The sequence below is a fragment of the Cygnus olor genome, chromosome 3, assembly GCF_009769625.2.
Source record: "Cygnus olor isolate bCygOlo1 chromosome 3, bCygOlo1.pri.v2, whole genome shotgun sequence".
Taxonomy (NCBI): domain Eukaryota; kingdom Metazoa; phylum Chordata; class Aves; order Anseriformes; family Anatidae; genus Cygnus; species Cygnus olor.
In genome coordinates, this window is record NC_049171.1 from 22,934,689 (window position 1) to 22,950,832 (window position 16,144).

Here is a 16,144-nt window from a genome sequence, read left to right on the forward strand (position 1 = left end):
CTAGGTTTCTGCAGTCCAAGGGTACTCCTGAAGGAAATTCCCTTGTGACATGTGCACTTGTCAGCAAAGAATTCAACTTTAGGCCTCAACCGACTTTAAGCCACTTTCCCCACCTGCTCATGGTCGCTTAATCACTACAGAATGCTGATGGCAATTCATTCTTAAGTCAAATATTGATGGAGACTGCACATCTGAAACTGTCAGTAATTTGAATTGTTTCCTGAGCTTCGTAGGGCCTTCTTAGCCTTTACAAAAATGCAGAAAGAAATTGGGGGACTAAGAAAACCCAAAGAGATTCGGAGCTGGGCTTCAATGGCCTTTAGCATTCCATACCGTCTTTGCTGACTGTACTTCTAACTTTTGCTGGCCACTTGTAAAGTTATCTTGCTTAAGTGAAGGGGACAGCAAAGTATGTACATTATGAGAGAAGGACCAACATGTATGCCCATGGGGGCTGTAACTCATTCAAGCCGATGCATCTTCCAAACTGCTGCAGTCCAGACCCCAGGACCAGAGGAAGGCACAATCTAAGGGCTTGGCTGCCTTTTTTTTTTTTTTTTTTTTTTTTTTTTTTTTTTTTCCTATGGCCATGCTGGGAAGGGAGGCAGAGGGATATGAGAGAGAGGACCAGAAGCTGCTTCAATTCTTCCCTCTGTCTGGTGACTAATATTGACTGGCCACATTACTAGAGGAGCTCTTCTCCACTAAAGACTCCCTGAAAGTGCACATGAGAGCTAGCTGCACGCTTCTGACACCGTCACTTGAAGAGCTTGCAATTTCTTCTGCAGATAAACAGAGCCTTGTGTATCTGCAGCATTTCATTTTTTTTCTATTGCCCCCTCCCACCCATTTATCACATGAACAGTATCAGGCTTTCCACTAGACTACCTATGTCCAAAAAAAAATGCATGAACTCTTGTATTCATACGGAGCAAATCTTACCGCTTGGCTCTTCTCAGTTGAATTTTCCTCTTGTGACACCGCTGCACACAACGCGTGCCTGTTTAAAGGAAGGCAAACTTAAACATTCTCTTATTCACTGGTCTCATTTGACTACGAACATGAAGCTTGATCGACAGTTCACAGTACGCATTGGAGAAAAGCCTCATCCTACCTCGTCCGTCACAATCTCACTCCCAAGAAGTGATGACCGCAGGAAGAGGCGCCGCCTTTTAACCTGCCTGTCTGCATTATGGGCACACAATCAGTCCACAGTGTCCAGGTTACCGTCTCCATCTGTGGGCACACGGAAACCAAGGCAACCAAGCTGGCATCCCGGCTTTGCTTACCCCAAAATACTGACCAGAGACTCCCCAGGGCAGAATCTGTTGGTGGTGCACAGCCTCTCCCAGAAAGATCTTGGTGTCCAATTTAACACACACCCTTCACTCATGCACGCTCACATACCATTTGTGCTAGCTCTCTTGCTGTCCGGTGCACCCAGTCTCTCTAGGAGCTAGTCCTTCTCTAGAGCTTGGAGATGGACTCTTGTTGGGGTAGGGGCCAGGAGGTTGGAATGTTTGGTTCTTTCTAACATCTGCAAGCAGAGTTTCTGATGTTGAGGAGTAACAGGTAGTTTTCTACTGACTGGAAGCAACTTGTGCGAGGGTTTATGGACCTTACGATTGGACTCATTGTTCTACAGTGGTCCCCTTTCCCCCTGGTCTCAACTACATATCCATTTAGTCTGTGTGTTGCTCTGGTGGTGACAGTGTTTAATAGCACCTTTCTGACAGCAGAAGAATCCACCTTTGGGATGAAAAGCAGATCTCAAATGTAAGCTGATTTTCTGAGGAGCATAGTATTGCAGTGCCTAGTGAATTCAAAGTAAGATTAATCTTCCTGGGCAGCAGATTGTTGTTATCCTGACATAATGGTAGCCTGCATATAAGACCTGCAGATTGGTACTTTGGAGATCCAGAGCTCTTCCCCTGATTGTGATTTTTAGTTTTTCTTTTCAAACATGTCTTTGCCAAAGAAAGATGGTAGAAGACTGCTGAGACTCCTAGCAAGAGAGACAGGCAGCAAAATTTCAGACAAGTCTACTAGTTTTAAGTCATTTCACCTTTTATTTAGACTTGTTGTGCATTACTGCACAACACATAGACCGTGAAGCTGGCGTCTTTGTTCTTTATGTTGGATTTTGTGGTTTTGAACCCTTGCACATTCTCCGCCAGAAAAGCAGCTCCTTCCTGCTTTGGATGTCTTTGAGAATGTTTCTGATTTCTGTGAATTTCATTGATAGCCTTAATTCTGGAAGCTGCAAAATTGATTTTGCTTTTGGGCTGTCTCAGTGGCTCCCTCATCTGCGGCTCTGTAGGCTTAGGGAGCGTCTCCTCTGAACAGATTTCACCTCTTTGACACTTTGGATTTTCTCCTTCAACGACATTTGAGACTGTCAGACCAGCAGCTCCTTGGTGATGTGGCCGTCTTACAGAATGTGCATGGTTCTTGATGATCGCATTAATGGCTCTCATTTTGGAAGCAGCAGACAGCATTGTGCTTTTGGGCTGGCGCAGTGCTTCCCTCATCTGTGCCAGTTGAATTGTCTGGTCCAGATAACCCTCACCTTTTTGAATTTTGTCTTCACTTTTCCTCAAGTTGACAGTTTCTGTGCATCTGAGAAACTGGTGACAGAAAACATAGACTTTTAGAGACTGAAAACAAGGAAAGAAGAGGCTGCCTTCATCAGAGAAGGAAAGGAAAAGCACAAGTGTTTGAGTTCTGTTTTTAATTGTGTTTGTCACATAGTAGAAATGCTTGCTGAATTACAGACTCTACTAAATACTATTTGCTCCCCAAGAGAAACCTGTGCACAAACCCTTCAATTTACTGCAGGATTTAGAGCAACATGTACGAATTTTCCATATTTCTGTTGCTGTCTTCAAAACATCACAGAGAAGTATGAATGGGAAACCCCATTCATTACCACATTCAAACAACACTGTATAGGACACCGTCCTAAAACCATTGTTATGCACTGCCAAAGGAGGGTAGCTATCGGCAGAACATCAAGATCTTGCTGTACCAAGAAGTGCTGGAGTAAGAGGCAAAGCAATAAGTATTGGCATCTCGGTATACCTGCCAAATGACATAATTATTAATTGATAAAGTTACCTCTTGAGTTTGAAAGGCTTCCATTGGGCCTTCTTTGGAGGCTGTTCCACTACACTCAGATTCCCTGGTGCTGCTTGATACTGGGAGCTGAGTGGTACTTGAGGTCTCCTGAAGACAAATACAATGAATCGCATAATTAACAGTAACCTGGATTTTTGTTTCTGCCTGTGAAGGGATATCACAAAACAATTCTACTTTAAGAGGTGTAGGCCCAAACAGTTCCTTTATGGCGATGTACTGTGATGATTTAATGGGTTACAAGTGCCACAAGGATCCCATGTACCGAGAAGTTTGGTCAAAGTTAGGTGAGGCTCGAGGAGGGCAAGTCAAAGCATGACGTACACGTGCAAGCTGTGTCTGTGTAACAGCTGAGAGAGCCACACAACGTGAAGAGGTATAGAGTTTACACCCTAGCAAGTTGAAAAGAAAATGGGATGCAAATTTTTCCATCTCTACTCTGTTTAAGGAGGATCATAGAGGATCACAGTATCATAGAATCACTAAGGTTGGAAAAGACCTCCAAGATCATCTGGTCCAACCATCCCTCTACCACCAATGGCACCCACTAAACCATGTTCCTAAGCACCAAGTCCAACCTTTCCTTGAACACCCCCAGGGACAGTGAATCCCAAAATAAGGCAAATAATGGTATTTTTCCCTTGAGCTCTTTAGCAGGGCAGACCTAATTTGTTAGTATTAAAAATGCCATTGTACCTCTGCAGATTTGTGCTGGTGCTCAGAGCGAGCAAAGGTGGTCCTTGAAGGGGTCATCTGCCCTTTCTCAAACTGTTTCTTCACTGCAGCCGGGCCACCAGGCACAGTGCAGGATTTGATTTCCTCTGAAGTCTAGAGTGATCAAATAAGGCCAGGTGTTTTCCATTTGCAGTAAGAATGTAGCAGGAATTTCAACAAGAAAGGGCAAGGTGGTCTAGAGCGTAAATGAAGCAGTTCATATGTTCTCAATATGGTTCGGTTGGGTCAGGCTTCCTACAGTCCTTCCTTTGGGGGAGAGAGAGCTAATGGCAGCATTGTTGGCAGCGTTGGGAGGAGGGAATTGGAACATTCTCGGCTCAAAGAACCACAGGAATCTGCTCTGAATACACCAGGTCAATTGGGAAATAAAGAAGCCAGTGGGCAGGAATTGCATGCACCTGGACTCAGAAGGTGAGCGTGGCTGGTGGCTGCTTCCCCTAGGTGGCTTCTGGGATACCTGAGCACCCATACCTGAGCTGTTTTATAATGCGGTAATTTCAAATTCTTCAGTTTCGGCAGCAAGAGCTCTAAATTCACTGCTCTCCTGAATATGATTTTATTATTTGGTGATAGAGAATAGTTGTTGTGATAAAGAAACTGCCTTGTTTTGACATCATGAGCAAATAGGATAACCACGATGTTTATCTCTCTCCTGCTTATGGTCTTCATACATTAAGTTCAGGCAAAGGTGGACTAAAAGGAAGAGTATTTCCATGAATTAATGGGGATTGCCCAAAAGACCAAAGGCATATAGCAAGACAAATCTCATTTGGTAGAGACAGAGACTGATGGATGACTATGTTTGCTATGTAGGTTTCCTAATTTCAGATTGAAATTTTGATCCCCTCTATGATCCATCTGATAGCTTGCTTGTAGAAATGACAGTTATGATCTGTCCCTGTGCAAAGCAAAGGTAGAATTAAGAAGATAATGAGACATTGGTATCTTACATTGGCAAAGCAGTTGCTGCTCTCTGCCTTGGACACGGCAGCCTGGTAGAGAGCCATTTTTTCTTTCAAGAAGACATTCTCCTGAAAGTCCATCAGCATGTTGCCAGTGTTGAGAGGGCTCTCTTCTGGAAGTCCTCCTACAGCTTTGCAACCACCTACTGCAACTACAAATAGACATTATAGTTGAGGAGAGGGAGATGGGTGCATGTGTTTCAAATCTTGAAAGAAAAGCAGTAAGCAAAATGAAAAGTATCGCCAACTTTTTAGCAATTGTGTCGTACTTCTACTTTACAACATATCAAGTACGGAGTGTTTGATTTGTGGAAACCAGAAAGCCACAAATAAAAGTTAACAGGTTGTTACCAAAGAAACGCTTTGCCAAATCCAAACTATCTTCACCAAACGAGAAAATGAAGATACCACTTTTTGGTAATTGATGAATGTTGCCCATATTTTTGATATCATATTTGTGATTTGGGTTGTCTTCATCAAAAGTTATCTTCTCGAAACATAAAACATTCTGTTGTGTTTTGTTCAAAAAGTATTTAACAGGCATCAGACACTCCTCCATAATACAAAAGACAAAATGGAGAAAGCTGAAAAGCTTGTTTTGCATTCATAAGAACACCACATTCTCTCCCTGGGCAGCCGGGTGCTGCCCTGACGTGAGTGTGGTTGCACCTTGTCACATCAGAGACTGAGAGCATTGAACTAAAGCAAGAAATCAGATCAAAGTGGTAAGGCTAACCTTCAGTGTTGATGTTCTGTCCTTTTCCTGAGGACATCTTCTCAAAGATTGCCCTCCCCCTTTTCACACTGGACTCCATCAGAGAAATGTCTGTATGGCTCAGAGGCTGACTAGTCAGTGCTGGTGGCAGTGAGCATCTCCCACTTTCTGCTTCCTGTTGGAAGACATAGAGGGGATGTGAGTTAGAAGCTACTGGTAGGAGCCAGGTAGGGTTTTCAGGGGGCAGAAAGGATGTGAAGAGGCAGCAGATTGGAAGGGGGTGCTGTTCTGGCAGTAGTGCTCTTCAGAATGCTCTAGGGTAAATTTCTGTGACACTGCAGGCTGTGAATTGTGAATTCGTGTGCTGCTTAGCTGATATTTCAGCGCACCATCACGCTTAGCATTATCTTGCCCTTTCCATCTGCCGCGGTCTCCTTACAAAACAACGTTATTTGGCATAGGTGCACATGCTTTCCTTGTGGTGAAAAAAGTGCTAGAATCACAAGTCCTCAGTGAGAGAGTAGGAGTCATTTTCAGCTGCATAACCTTCCTGTACTCACCTTCCTGCCACCCAGTGTCTCAAAGCGGCTCTGCAGCTCCTTGATGGTAATGGGGAAGGTCTCGATCTGACGAGGGCTGCCCAGGGGCTCCTCCTTGATCACGTCCGCCCTACCGCTGTCTACCGGGGCTTCCTCCACGGTGCTGCCACGGCTGGTTTTCTCTGGTGCCAGGGACCGTGGGGCTGGCAGGCATTGGAAGGCCAGGCTGGGTGTCAGAGCACTGGCGGACTCCCATCTCTCCTTGAGGAGCTTCACAGAGCCCTTCTGCACGGTCAAGTCGGGCAGCTCCATCACACCCTGCCAATGCAACAGGTACTTCATGACATAGCTTCTATTTCGGACTGATCTTCAGTCTGCGTTGTTGGGTTGTTACGACTTTCGTATTTGCTTGCTTTGTTTTGAGACAAATATTTAACCAGGATTTGAGTGGTCTGCAGTATTTCATGGGGGAGGAAGAAGCACAGGAGAAGCTCTAGGTTTCTGCAGTCCAAGGGTACTCCTGAAGGAAATTCCCTTGTGACATGTGCACTTGTCAGCAAAGAATTCGACTTTAGGCCTCAACCTGACTTTAAGCCACTTTCCCCACCTGCTCATGGTCGCTTAAATCACTACAGAATGCTGATGGCAATTCATTCTTAAGTCAAATATTGATGGAGACTGCACATCTGAAACTGTCAGTAATTTGAATTGTTTCCTGAGCTTCGTAGGGCCTTCTTAGCCTTTACAAAAATGCAGAAAGAAAATTGGGGGACTAAGAAAACCCAAAGAGATTCGGAGCTGGGCTTCAATGGCCTTTAGCATTCCATACCGTCTTTGCTGACTGTACTTCTTAACTTTTGCTGGCCACTTGTAAAGTTATCTTGCTTAAGTGAAGGGGACAGCAAAGTATGTACATTATGAGAGAAGGACCAACATGTATGCCCATGGGGGCTGTAACTCATTCAAGCCGATGCATCTTCCAAACTGCTGCAGTCCAGACCCCAGGACCCAGAGGAAGGCACAATCTAAGGGCTTGGCTGCCTTTTTTTTTTTTTTTTTTTTTTTTTTTTTTTTTTTTCCTATGGCCATGCTGGGAAGGGAGGCAGAGGGATATGAGAGAGAGGACCAGAAGCTGCTTCAATTCTTCCCTCTGTCTGGTGACTAATATTGACTGGCCACATTACTAGAGGAGCTCTTCTCCACTAAAGACTCCCTGAAAGTGCACATGAGAGCTAGCTGCACGCTTCTGACACCGTCACTTGAAGAGCTTGCAATTTCTTCTGCAGATAAACAGAGCCTTGTGTATCTGCAGCATTTCATTTTTTTTCTATTGCCCCCTCCCACCCATTTATCACATGAACAGTATCAGGCTTTCCACTAGACTACCTATGTCCAAAAAAAAATGCATGAACTCTTGTATTCATACGGAGCAAATCTTACCGCTTGGCTCTTCTCAGTTGAATTTTCCTCTTGTGACACCGCTGCACACAACGCGTGCCTGTTTAAAGGAAGGCAAACTTAAACATTCTCTTATTCACTGGTCTCATTTGACTAACGAACATGAAGCTTGATCGACAGTTCACAGTACGCATTGGAGAAAAGCCTCATCCTACCTCGTCCGTCACAATCTCACTCCCAAGAAGTGATGACCGCAGGAAGAGGCGCCGCCTTTTAACCTGCCTGTCTGCATTATGGGCACACAATCAGTCCACAGTGTCCAGGTTACCGTCTCCATCTGTGGGCACACGGAAACCAAGGCAACCAAGCTGGCATCCCGGCTTTGCTTACCCCAAAATACTGACCAGAGACTCCCCAGGGCAGAATCTGTTGGTGGTGCACAGCCTCTCCCAGAAAGATCTTGGTGTCCAATTTAACACACACCCTTCACTCATGCACGCTCACATACCATTTGTGCTAGCTCTCTTGCTGTCCGGTGCACCCAGTCTCTCTAGGAGCTAGTCCTTCTCTAGAGCTTGGAGATGGACTCTTGTTGGGGTAGGGGCCAGGAGGTTGGAATGTTTGGTTCTTTCTAACATCTGCAAGCAGAGTTTCTGATGTTGAGGAGTAACAGGTAGTTTTCTACTGACTGGAAGCAACTTGTGCGAGGGTTTATGGACCTTACGATTGGACTCATTGTTCTACAGTGGTCCCCTTTCCCCTGGTCTCAACTACATATCCATTTAGTCTGTGTGTTGCTCTGGTGGTGACAGTGTTTAATAGCACCTTTCTGACAGCAGAAGAATCCACCTTTTGGGATGAAAAGCAGATCTCAAATGTAAGCTGATTTTCTGAGGAGCATAGTATTGCAGTGCCTAGTGAATTCAAAGTAAGATTAATCTTCCTGGGCAGCAGATTGTTGTTATCCTGACATAATGGTAGCCTGCATATAAGACCTGCAGATTGGTACTTTGGAGATCCAGAGCTCTTCCCCTGATTGTGATTTTTAGTTTTTCTTTTCAAACATGTCTTTGCCAAAGAAAGATGGTAGAAGACTGCTGAGACTCCTAGCAAGAGAGACAGGCAGCAAAATTTCAGACAAGTCTACTAGTTTTAAGTCATTTCACCTTTTTATTTTAGACTTGTTGTGCATTACTGCACAACACATAGACCGTGAAGCTGGCGTCTTTGTTCTTTATGTTGGATTTTGTGGTTTTGAACCCTTGCACATTCTCCGCCAGAAAAGCAGCTCCTTCCTGCTTTGGATGTCTTTGAGAATGTTTCTGATTTCTGTGAATTTCATTGATAGCCTTAATTCTGGAAGCTGCAAAATTGATTTTGCTTTTGGGCTGTCTCAGTGGCTCCCTCATCTGCGGCTCTGTAGGCTTAGGGAGCGTCTCCTCTGAACAGATTTCACCTCTTTGACACTTTGGATTTTCTCCTTCAACGACATTTGAGACTGTCAGACCAGCAGCTCCTTGGTGATGTGGCCGTCTTACAGAATGTGCATGGTTCTTGATGATCGCATTAATGGCTCTCATTTTGGAAGCAGCAGACAGCATTGTGCTTTTGGGCTGGCGCAGTGCTTCCCTCATCTGTGCCAGTTGAATTGTCTGGTCCAGATAACCCTCACCTTTTTGAATTTTGTCTTCACTTTTCCTCAAGTTGACAGTTTCTGTGCATCTGAGAAACTGGTGACAGAAAACATAGACTTTTAGAGACTGAAAACAAGGAAAGAAGAGGCTGCCTTCATCAGAGAAGGAAAGGAAAAGCACAAGTGTTTGAGTTCTGTTTTTAATTGTGTTTGTCACATAGTAGAAATGCTTGCTGAATTACAGACTCTACTAAATACTATTTGCTCCCCAAGAGAAACCTGTGCACAAACCCTTCAATTTACTGCAGGATTTAGAGCAACATGTACGAATTTTCCATATTTCTGTTGCTGTCTTCAAAACATCACAGAGAAGTATGAATGGGAAACCCCATTCATTACCACATTCAAACAACACTGTATAGGACACCGTCCTAAAACCATTGTTATGCACTGCCAAAGGAGGGTAGCTATCGGCAGAACATCAAGATCTTGCTGTACCAAGAAGTGCTGGAGTAAGAGGCAAAGCAAATAAGTATTGGCATCTCGGTATACCTGCCAAATGACATAATTATTAATTGATAAAGTTACCTCTTGAGTTTGAAAGGCTTCCATTGGGCCTTCTTTGGAGGCTGTTCCACTACACTCAGATTCCCTGGTGCTGCTTGATACTGGGAGCTGAGTGGTACTTGAGGTCTCCTGAAGACAAATACAATGAATCGCATAATTAACAGTAACCTGGATTTTTGTTTCTGCCTGTGAAGGGATATCACAAAACAATTCTACTTTAAGAGGTGTAGGCCCAAACAGTTCCTTTATGGCGATGTACTGTGATGATTTAATGGGTTACAAGTGCCACAAGGATCCCATGTACCGAGAAGTTTGGTCAAAGTTAGGTGAGGCTCGAGGAGGGCAAGTCAAAGCATGACGTACACGTGCAAGCTGTGTCTGTGTAACAGCTGAGAGAGCCACACAACGTGAAGAGGTATAGAGTTTACACCCTAGCAAGTTGAAAAGAAAATGGGATGCAAATTTTTCCATCTCTACTCTGTTTAAGGAGGATCATAGAGGATCACAGTATCATAGAATCACTAAGGTTGGAAAAGACCTCCAAGATCATCTGGTCCAACCATCCCTCTACCACCAATGGCACCCACTAAACCATGTTCCTAAGCACCAAGTCCAACCTTTCCTTGAACACCCCCAGGGACAGTGAATCCCAAAATAAGGCAAATAATGGTATTTTTCCCTTGAGCTCTTTAGCAGGGCAGACCTAATTTGTTAGTATTAAAAATGCCATTGTTACCTCTGCAGATTTGTGCTGGTGCTCAGAGCGAGCAAAGGTGGTCCTTGAAGGGGTCATCTGCCCTTTCTCAAACTGTTTCTTCACTGCAGCCGGGCCACCAGGCACAGTGCAGGATTTGATTTCCTCTGAAGTCTAGAGTGATCAAATAAGGCCAGGTGTTTTCCATTTGCAGTAAGAATGTAGCAGGAATTTCAACAAGAAAGGGCAAGGTGGTCTAGAGCGTAAATGAAGCAGTTCATATGTTCTCAATATGGTTCGGTTGGGTCAGGCTTCCTACAGTCCTTCCTTTGGGGGAGAGAGAGCTAATGGCAGCATTGTTGGCAGCGTTGGGAGGAGGGAATTGGAACATTCTCGGCTCAAAGAACCACAGGAATCTGCCCTGAATACACCAGGTCAATTGGGAAATAAAGAAGCCAGTGGGCAGGAATTGCATGCACCTGGACTCAGAAGGTGAGCGTGGCTGGTGGCTGCTTCCCCTAGGTGGCTTCTGGGATACCTGAGCACCCATACCTGAGCTGTTTTATAATGCGGTAATTTCAAATTCTTCAGTTTCGGCAGCAAGAGCTCTAAATTCACTGCTCTCCTGAATATGATTTTATTATTTGGTGATAGAGAATAGTTGTTGTGATAAAGAAACTGCCTTGTTTTGACATCATGAGCAAATAGGATAACCACGATGTTTATCTCTCTCCTGCTTATGGTCTTCATACATTAAGTTCAGGCAAAGGTGGACTAAAAGGAAGAGTATTTCCATGAATTAATGGGGATTGCCCAAAAGACCAAAGGCATATAGCAAGACAAATCTCATTTGGTAGAGACAGAGACTGATGGATGACTATGTTTGCTATGTAGGTTTCCTAATTTCAGATTGAAATTTTGATCCCCTCTATGATCCATCTGATAGCTTGCTTGTAGAAATGACAGTTATGATCTGTCCCTGTGCAAAGCAAAGGTAGAATTAAGAAGATAATGAGACATTGGTATCTTACATTGGCAAAGCAGTTGCTGCTCTCTGCCTTGGACACGGCAGCCTGGTAGAGAGCCATTTTTTCTTTCAAGAAGACATTCTCCTGAAAGTCCATCAGCATGTTGCCAGTGTTGAGAGGGCTCTCTTCTGGAAGTCCTCCTACAGCTTTGCAACCACCTACTGCAACTACAAATAGACATTATAGTTGAGGAGAGGGAGATGGGTGCATGTGTTTCAAATCTTGAAAGAAAAGCAGTAAGCAAAATGAAAAGTATCGCCAACTTTTTAGCAATTGTGTCGTACTTCTACTTTACAACATATCAAGTACGGAGTGTTTGATTTGTGGAAACCAGAAAGCCACAAATAAAAGTTAACAGGTTGTTACCAAAGAAACGCTTTGCCAAATCCAAACTATCTTCACCAAACGAGAAAATGAAGATACCACTTTTTGGTAATTGATGAATGTTGCCCATATTTTTGATATCATATTTGTGATTTGGGTTGTCTTCATCAAAAGTTATCTTCTCGAAACATAAAACATTCTGTTGTGTTTTGTTCAAAAAGTATTTAACAGGCATCAGACACTCCTCCATAATACAAAAGACAAAATGGAGAAAGCTGAAAAGCTTGTTTTGCATTCATAAGAACACCACATTCTCTCCCTGGGCAGCCGGGTGCTGCCCTGACGTGAGTGTGGTTGCACCTTGTCACATCAGAGACTGAGAGCATTGAACTAAAGCAAGAAATCAGATCAAAGTGGTAAGGCTAACCTTCAGTGTTGATGTTCTGTCCTTTTCCTGAGGACATCTTCTCAAAGATTGCCCTCCCCCTTTTCACACTGGACTCCATCAGAGAAATGTCTGTATGGCTCAGAGGCTGACTAGTCAGTGCTGGTGGCAGTGAGCATCTCCCACTTTCTGCTTCCTGTTGGAAGACATAGAGGGGATGTGAGTTAGAAGCTACTGGTAGGAGCCAGGTAGGGTTTTCAGGGGGCAGAAAGGATGTGAAGAGGCAGCAGATTGGAAGGGGGTGCTGTTCTGGCAGTAGTGCTCTTCAGAATGCTCTAGGGTAAATTTCTGTGACACTGCAGGCTGTGAATTGTGAATTCGTGTGCTGCTTAGCTGATATTTCAGCGCACCATCACGCTTAGCATTATCTTGCCCTTTCCATCTGCCGCGGTCTCCTTACAAAACAACGTTATTTGGCATAGGTGCACATGCTTTCCTTGTGGTGAAAAAAGTGCTAGAATCACAAGTCCTCAGTGAGAGAGTAGGAGTCATTTTCAGCTGCATAACCTTCCTGTACTCACCTTCCTGCCACCCAGTGTCTCAAAGCGGCTCTGCAGCTCCTTGATGGTAATGGGGAAGGTCTCGATCTGACGAGGGCTGCCCAGGGGCTCCTCCTTGATCACGTCCGCCCTACCGCTGTCTACCGGGGCTTCCTCCACGGTGCTGCCACGGCTGGTTTTCTCTGGTGCCAGGGACCGTGGGGCTGGCAGGCATTGGAAGGCCAGGCTGGGTGTCAGAGCACTGGCGGACTCCCATCTCTCCTTGAGGAGCTTCACAGAGCCCTTCTGCACGGTCAAGTCGGGCAGCTCCATCACACCCTGCCAATGCAACCGGTACTTCATGACATAGCTTCTATTTCGGACTGATCTTCAGTCTGCGTGTTGGGTTGTTACGACTTTCGTATTTGCTTGCTTTGTTTTGAGACAAATATTTAACCAGGATTTGAGTGGTCTGCAGTATTTCATGGGGGAGGAAGAAGCACAGGAGAAGCTCTAGGTTTCTGCAGTCCAAGGGTACTCCTGAAGGAAATTCCCTTGTGACATGTGCACTTGTCAGCAAAGAATTTGACTTTAGGCCTCAACCTGACTTTAAGCCACTTTCCCCACCTGCTCATGGTCGCTTAAATCACTACAGAATGCTGATGGCAATTCATTCTTAAGTCAAATATTGATGGAGACTGCACATCTGAAACTGTCAGTAATTTGAATTGTTTCCTGAGCTTCGTAGGGCCTTCTTAGCCTTTACAAAAATGCAGAAAGAAAATTGGGGGACTAAGAAAACCCAAAGAGATTCGGAGCTGGGCTTCAATGGCCTTTAGCATTCCATACCGTCTTTGCTGACTGTACTTCTCAACTTTTGCTGGCCACTTGTAAAGTTATCTTGCTTAAGTGAAGGGGACAGCAAAGTATGTACATTATGAGAGAAGGACCAACATGTATGCCCATGGGGGCTGTAACTCATTCAAGCCGATGCATCTTCCAAACTGCTGCAGTCCAGACCCCAGGACCCAGAGGAAGGCACAATCTAAGGGCTTGGCTGCCTTTTTTTTTTTTTTTTTTTTTTTTTTTTTTTTTTCCTATGGCCATGCTGGGAAGGGAGGCAGAGGGATATGAGAGAGAGGACCAGAAGCTGCTTCAATTCTTCCCTCTGTCTGGTGACTAATATTGACTGGCCACATTACTAGAGGAGCTCTTCTCCACTAAAGACTCCCTGAAAGTGCACATGAGAGCTAGCTGCACGCTTCTGACACCGTCACTTGAAGAGCTTGCAATTTCTTCTGCAGATAAACAGAGCCTTGTGTATCTGCAGCATTTCATTTTTTTTCTATTGCCCCCTCCCACCCATTTATCACATGAACAGTATCAGGCTTTCCGCTAGACTACCTATGTCCAAAAAAAAATGCATGAACTCTTGTATTCATACGGAGCAAATCTTACCGCTTGGCTCTTCTCAGTTGAATTTTCCTCTTGTGACACCGCTGCACACAACGCGTGCCTGTTTAAAGGAAGGCAAACTTAAACATTCTCTTATTCACTGGTCTCATTTGACTAACGAACATGAAGCTTGATCGACAGTTCACAGTACGCATTGGAGAAAAGCCTCATCCTACCTCGTCCGTCACAATCTCACTCCCAAGAAGTGATGACCGCAGGAAGAGGCGCCGCCTTTTAACCTGCCTGTCTGCATTATGGGCACACAATCAGTCCACAGTGTCCAGGTTACCGTCTCCATCTGTGGGCACACGGAAACCAAGGCAACCAAGCTGGCATCCCGGCTTTGCTTACCCCAAAATACTGACCAGAGACTCCCCAGGGCAGAATCTGTTGGTGGTGCACAGCCTCTCCCAGAAAGATCTTGGTGTCCAATTTAACACACACCCTTCACTCATGCACGCTCACATACCATTTGTGCTAGCTCTCTTGCTGTCCGGTGCACCCAGTCTCTCTAGGAGCTAGTCCTTCTCTAGAGCTTGGAGATGGACTCTTGTTGGGGTAGGGGCCAGGAGGTTGGAATGTTTGGTTCTTTCTAACATCTGCAAGCAGAGTTTCTGATGTTGAGGAGTAACAGGTAGTTTTCTACTGACTGGAAGCAACTTGTGCGAGGGTTTATGGACCTTACGATTGGACTCATTGTTCTACAGTGGTCCCCTTTCCCCCTGGTCTCAACTACATATCCATTTAGTCTGTGTGTTGCTCTGGTGGTGACAGTGTTTAATAGCACCTTTCTGACAGCAGAAGAATCCACCTTTTGGGATGAAAAGCAGATCTCAAATGTAAGATGTTTTGATGATGATTTGGGATGATTTGATGTTTATGTCCTGCTGTGGTTTATGTTTGTTAGGTGTTCAGAATGTATGACTGTCACACCTTGTGTGTTTTTCTTTCCTTCTGAACCACAAAAGATGATGGGAGAAATTCCTGCATTCTAGCATGGAAATATCATTAAAGTTTGATTAATTGTTTTAATGGGATATGCAGGGAGATGATTCCTGCTGAAGGCAAACTGGTTTTCCATTTCTGGACCCCAGGAGGGTGTCATGAAACAAAATTGTCTGAGGAGCATCTGTTGAAGATGTTCTTGTGTCAGGACACACCTGACAGAGGAAAGAGTAAATTTTAATATAAAAGCCTTTTTTTCTCTTTGTGAAAGAAGAGATGAAAAATTAAGAAGGGGGGGGGGGGGGGGGGGGGGGACAGGGGGATTTGAGTAGATAATCTGTAATGCAAGAGAAGAGATGTAGACTTACAGTTTCATTTAAGTACAATGTAAGCAGTTGAAAAATTTTCCTCTCCCCCCCAAAAAAAATGGAATATCTATTCATGTCTATTCAATGGAATATCTATTCATGTTTAGATCCATAACCTTTGAAAGTTTTGCACCTTGCTTTCATATCACACACGTTCACCACTGTAATGTTTGAAAAAGGAAGTTTCTGAAAATCCTATTTCACAGAGTAAATAACAGAGGTGATCTGTGTCCTGGCCTAACATAATAACCATGGTCACATGTATATTGTTCTGTCTGGAAATGTCAGTGTATTCAGTTAATGATCTATCTTTATTTTTGCACGTAGAGTTTTGGTTAGAAAAAGACATTTATGACCATCCAGGATGCCCTGTACGGCTTACAAAATAGATTTTCATCCACTGCATCTAGCACCAAGTCTGCAGTTCTTTCTTAACATTTCTTTTATGTGTGAAACCATAATTTGCTGGTAAATAGAGCCTATGTTTTTTTTTTTTTTCTTTCTTTCTTTGAAATCAGCAAGGTTTTTATTTTAGGTTGCACTACATACTATAGTGGAAGACAATGTGGGATACAGTGTCCTAAAATTCTCCATTTGCATTGTAGAATTCACTGCTTAATATGGAGAAATTCTGCCTAAAAGACATTATAAAAATAAAAATCTCCAATTCCCTATATCATAATATATATATATATCTCCAAATTCCCTATAAAATTAGGGAA

General features: G+C 44.1%; 2 protein-coding genes across 2 annotated transcripts; both read right to left on the bottom strand.

Annotated features, from left to right (window-relative positions):
• Window positions 1-2,072: 2,072 nt before the first annotated feature.
• LOC121068466 lies at window positions 2,073-6,565 on the bottom strand. Its single transcript, XM_040553649.1, has 6 exons — window positions 6,108-6,565; window positions 5,569-5,722; window positions 4,821-4,984; window positions 3,832-3,963; window positions 3,118-3,225; window positions 2,073-2,627 (listed from the first exon to the last, which is right to left on the bottom strand). Exons 1-6 carry the CDS (start codon window positions 6,426-6,428, stop codon window positions 2,073-2,075), a joined length of 1,434 nt encoding a protein of 477 aa, XP_040409583.1. The 5' UTR covers window positions 6,429-6,565.
• A 1,769-nt stretch (window positions 6,566-8,334) lies between these two features.
• On the bottom strand, window positions 8,335-13,021 carry LOC121068471. Its single transcript, XM_040553650.1, has 6 exons — window positions 12,697-13,021; window positions 12,158-12,311; window positions 11,410-11,573; window positions 10,421-10,552; window positions 9,706-9,813; window positions 8,335-9,214 (listed from the first exon to the last, which is right to left on the bottom strand). The coding sequence occupies exons 1-6, from the start codon at window positions 13,015-13,017 to the stop codon at window positions 8,660-8,662; spliced, it is 1,434 nt and encodes a 477-aa protein (XP_040409584.1). The 5' UTR covers window positions 13,018-13,021; the 3' UTR covers window positions 8,335-8,659.
• Between the last annotated feature and the right edge of the window lie 3,123 nt (window positions 13,022-16,144).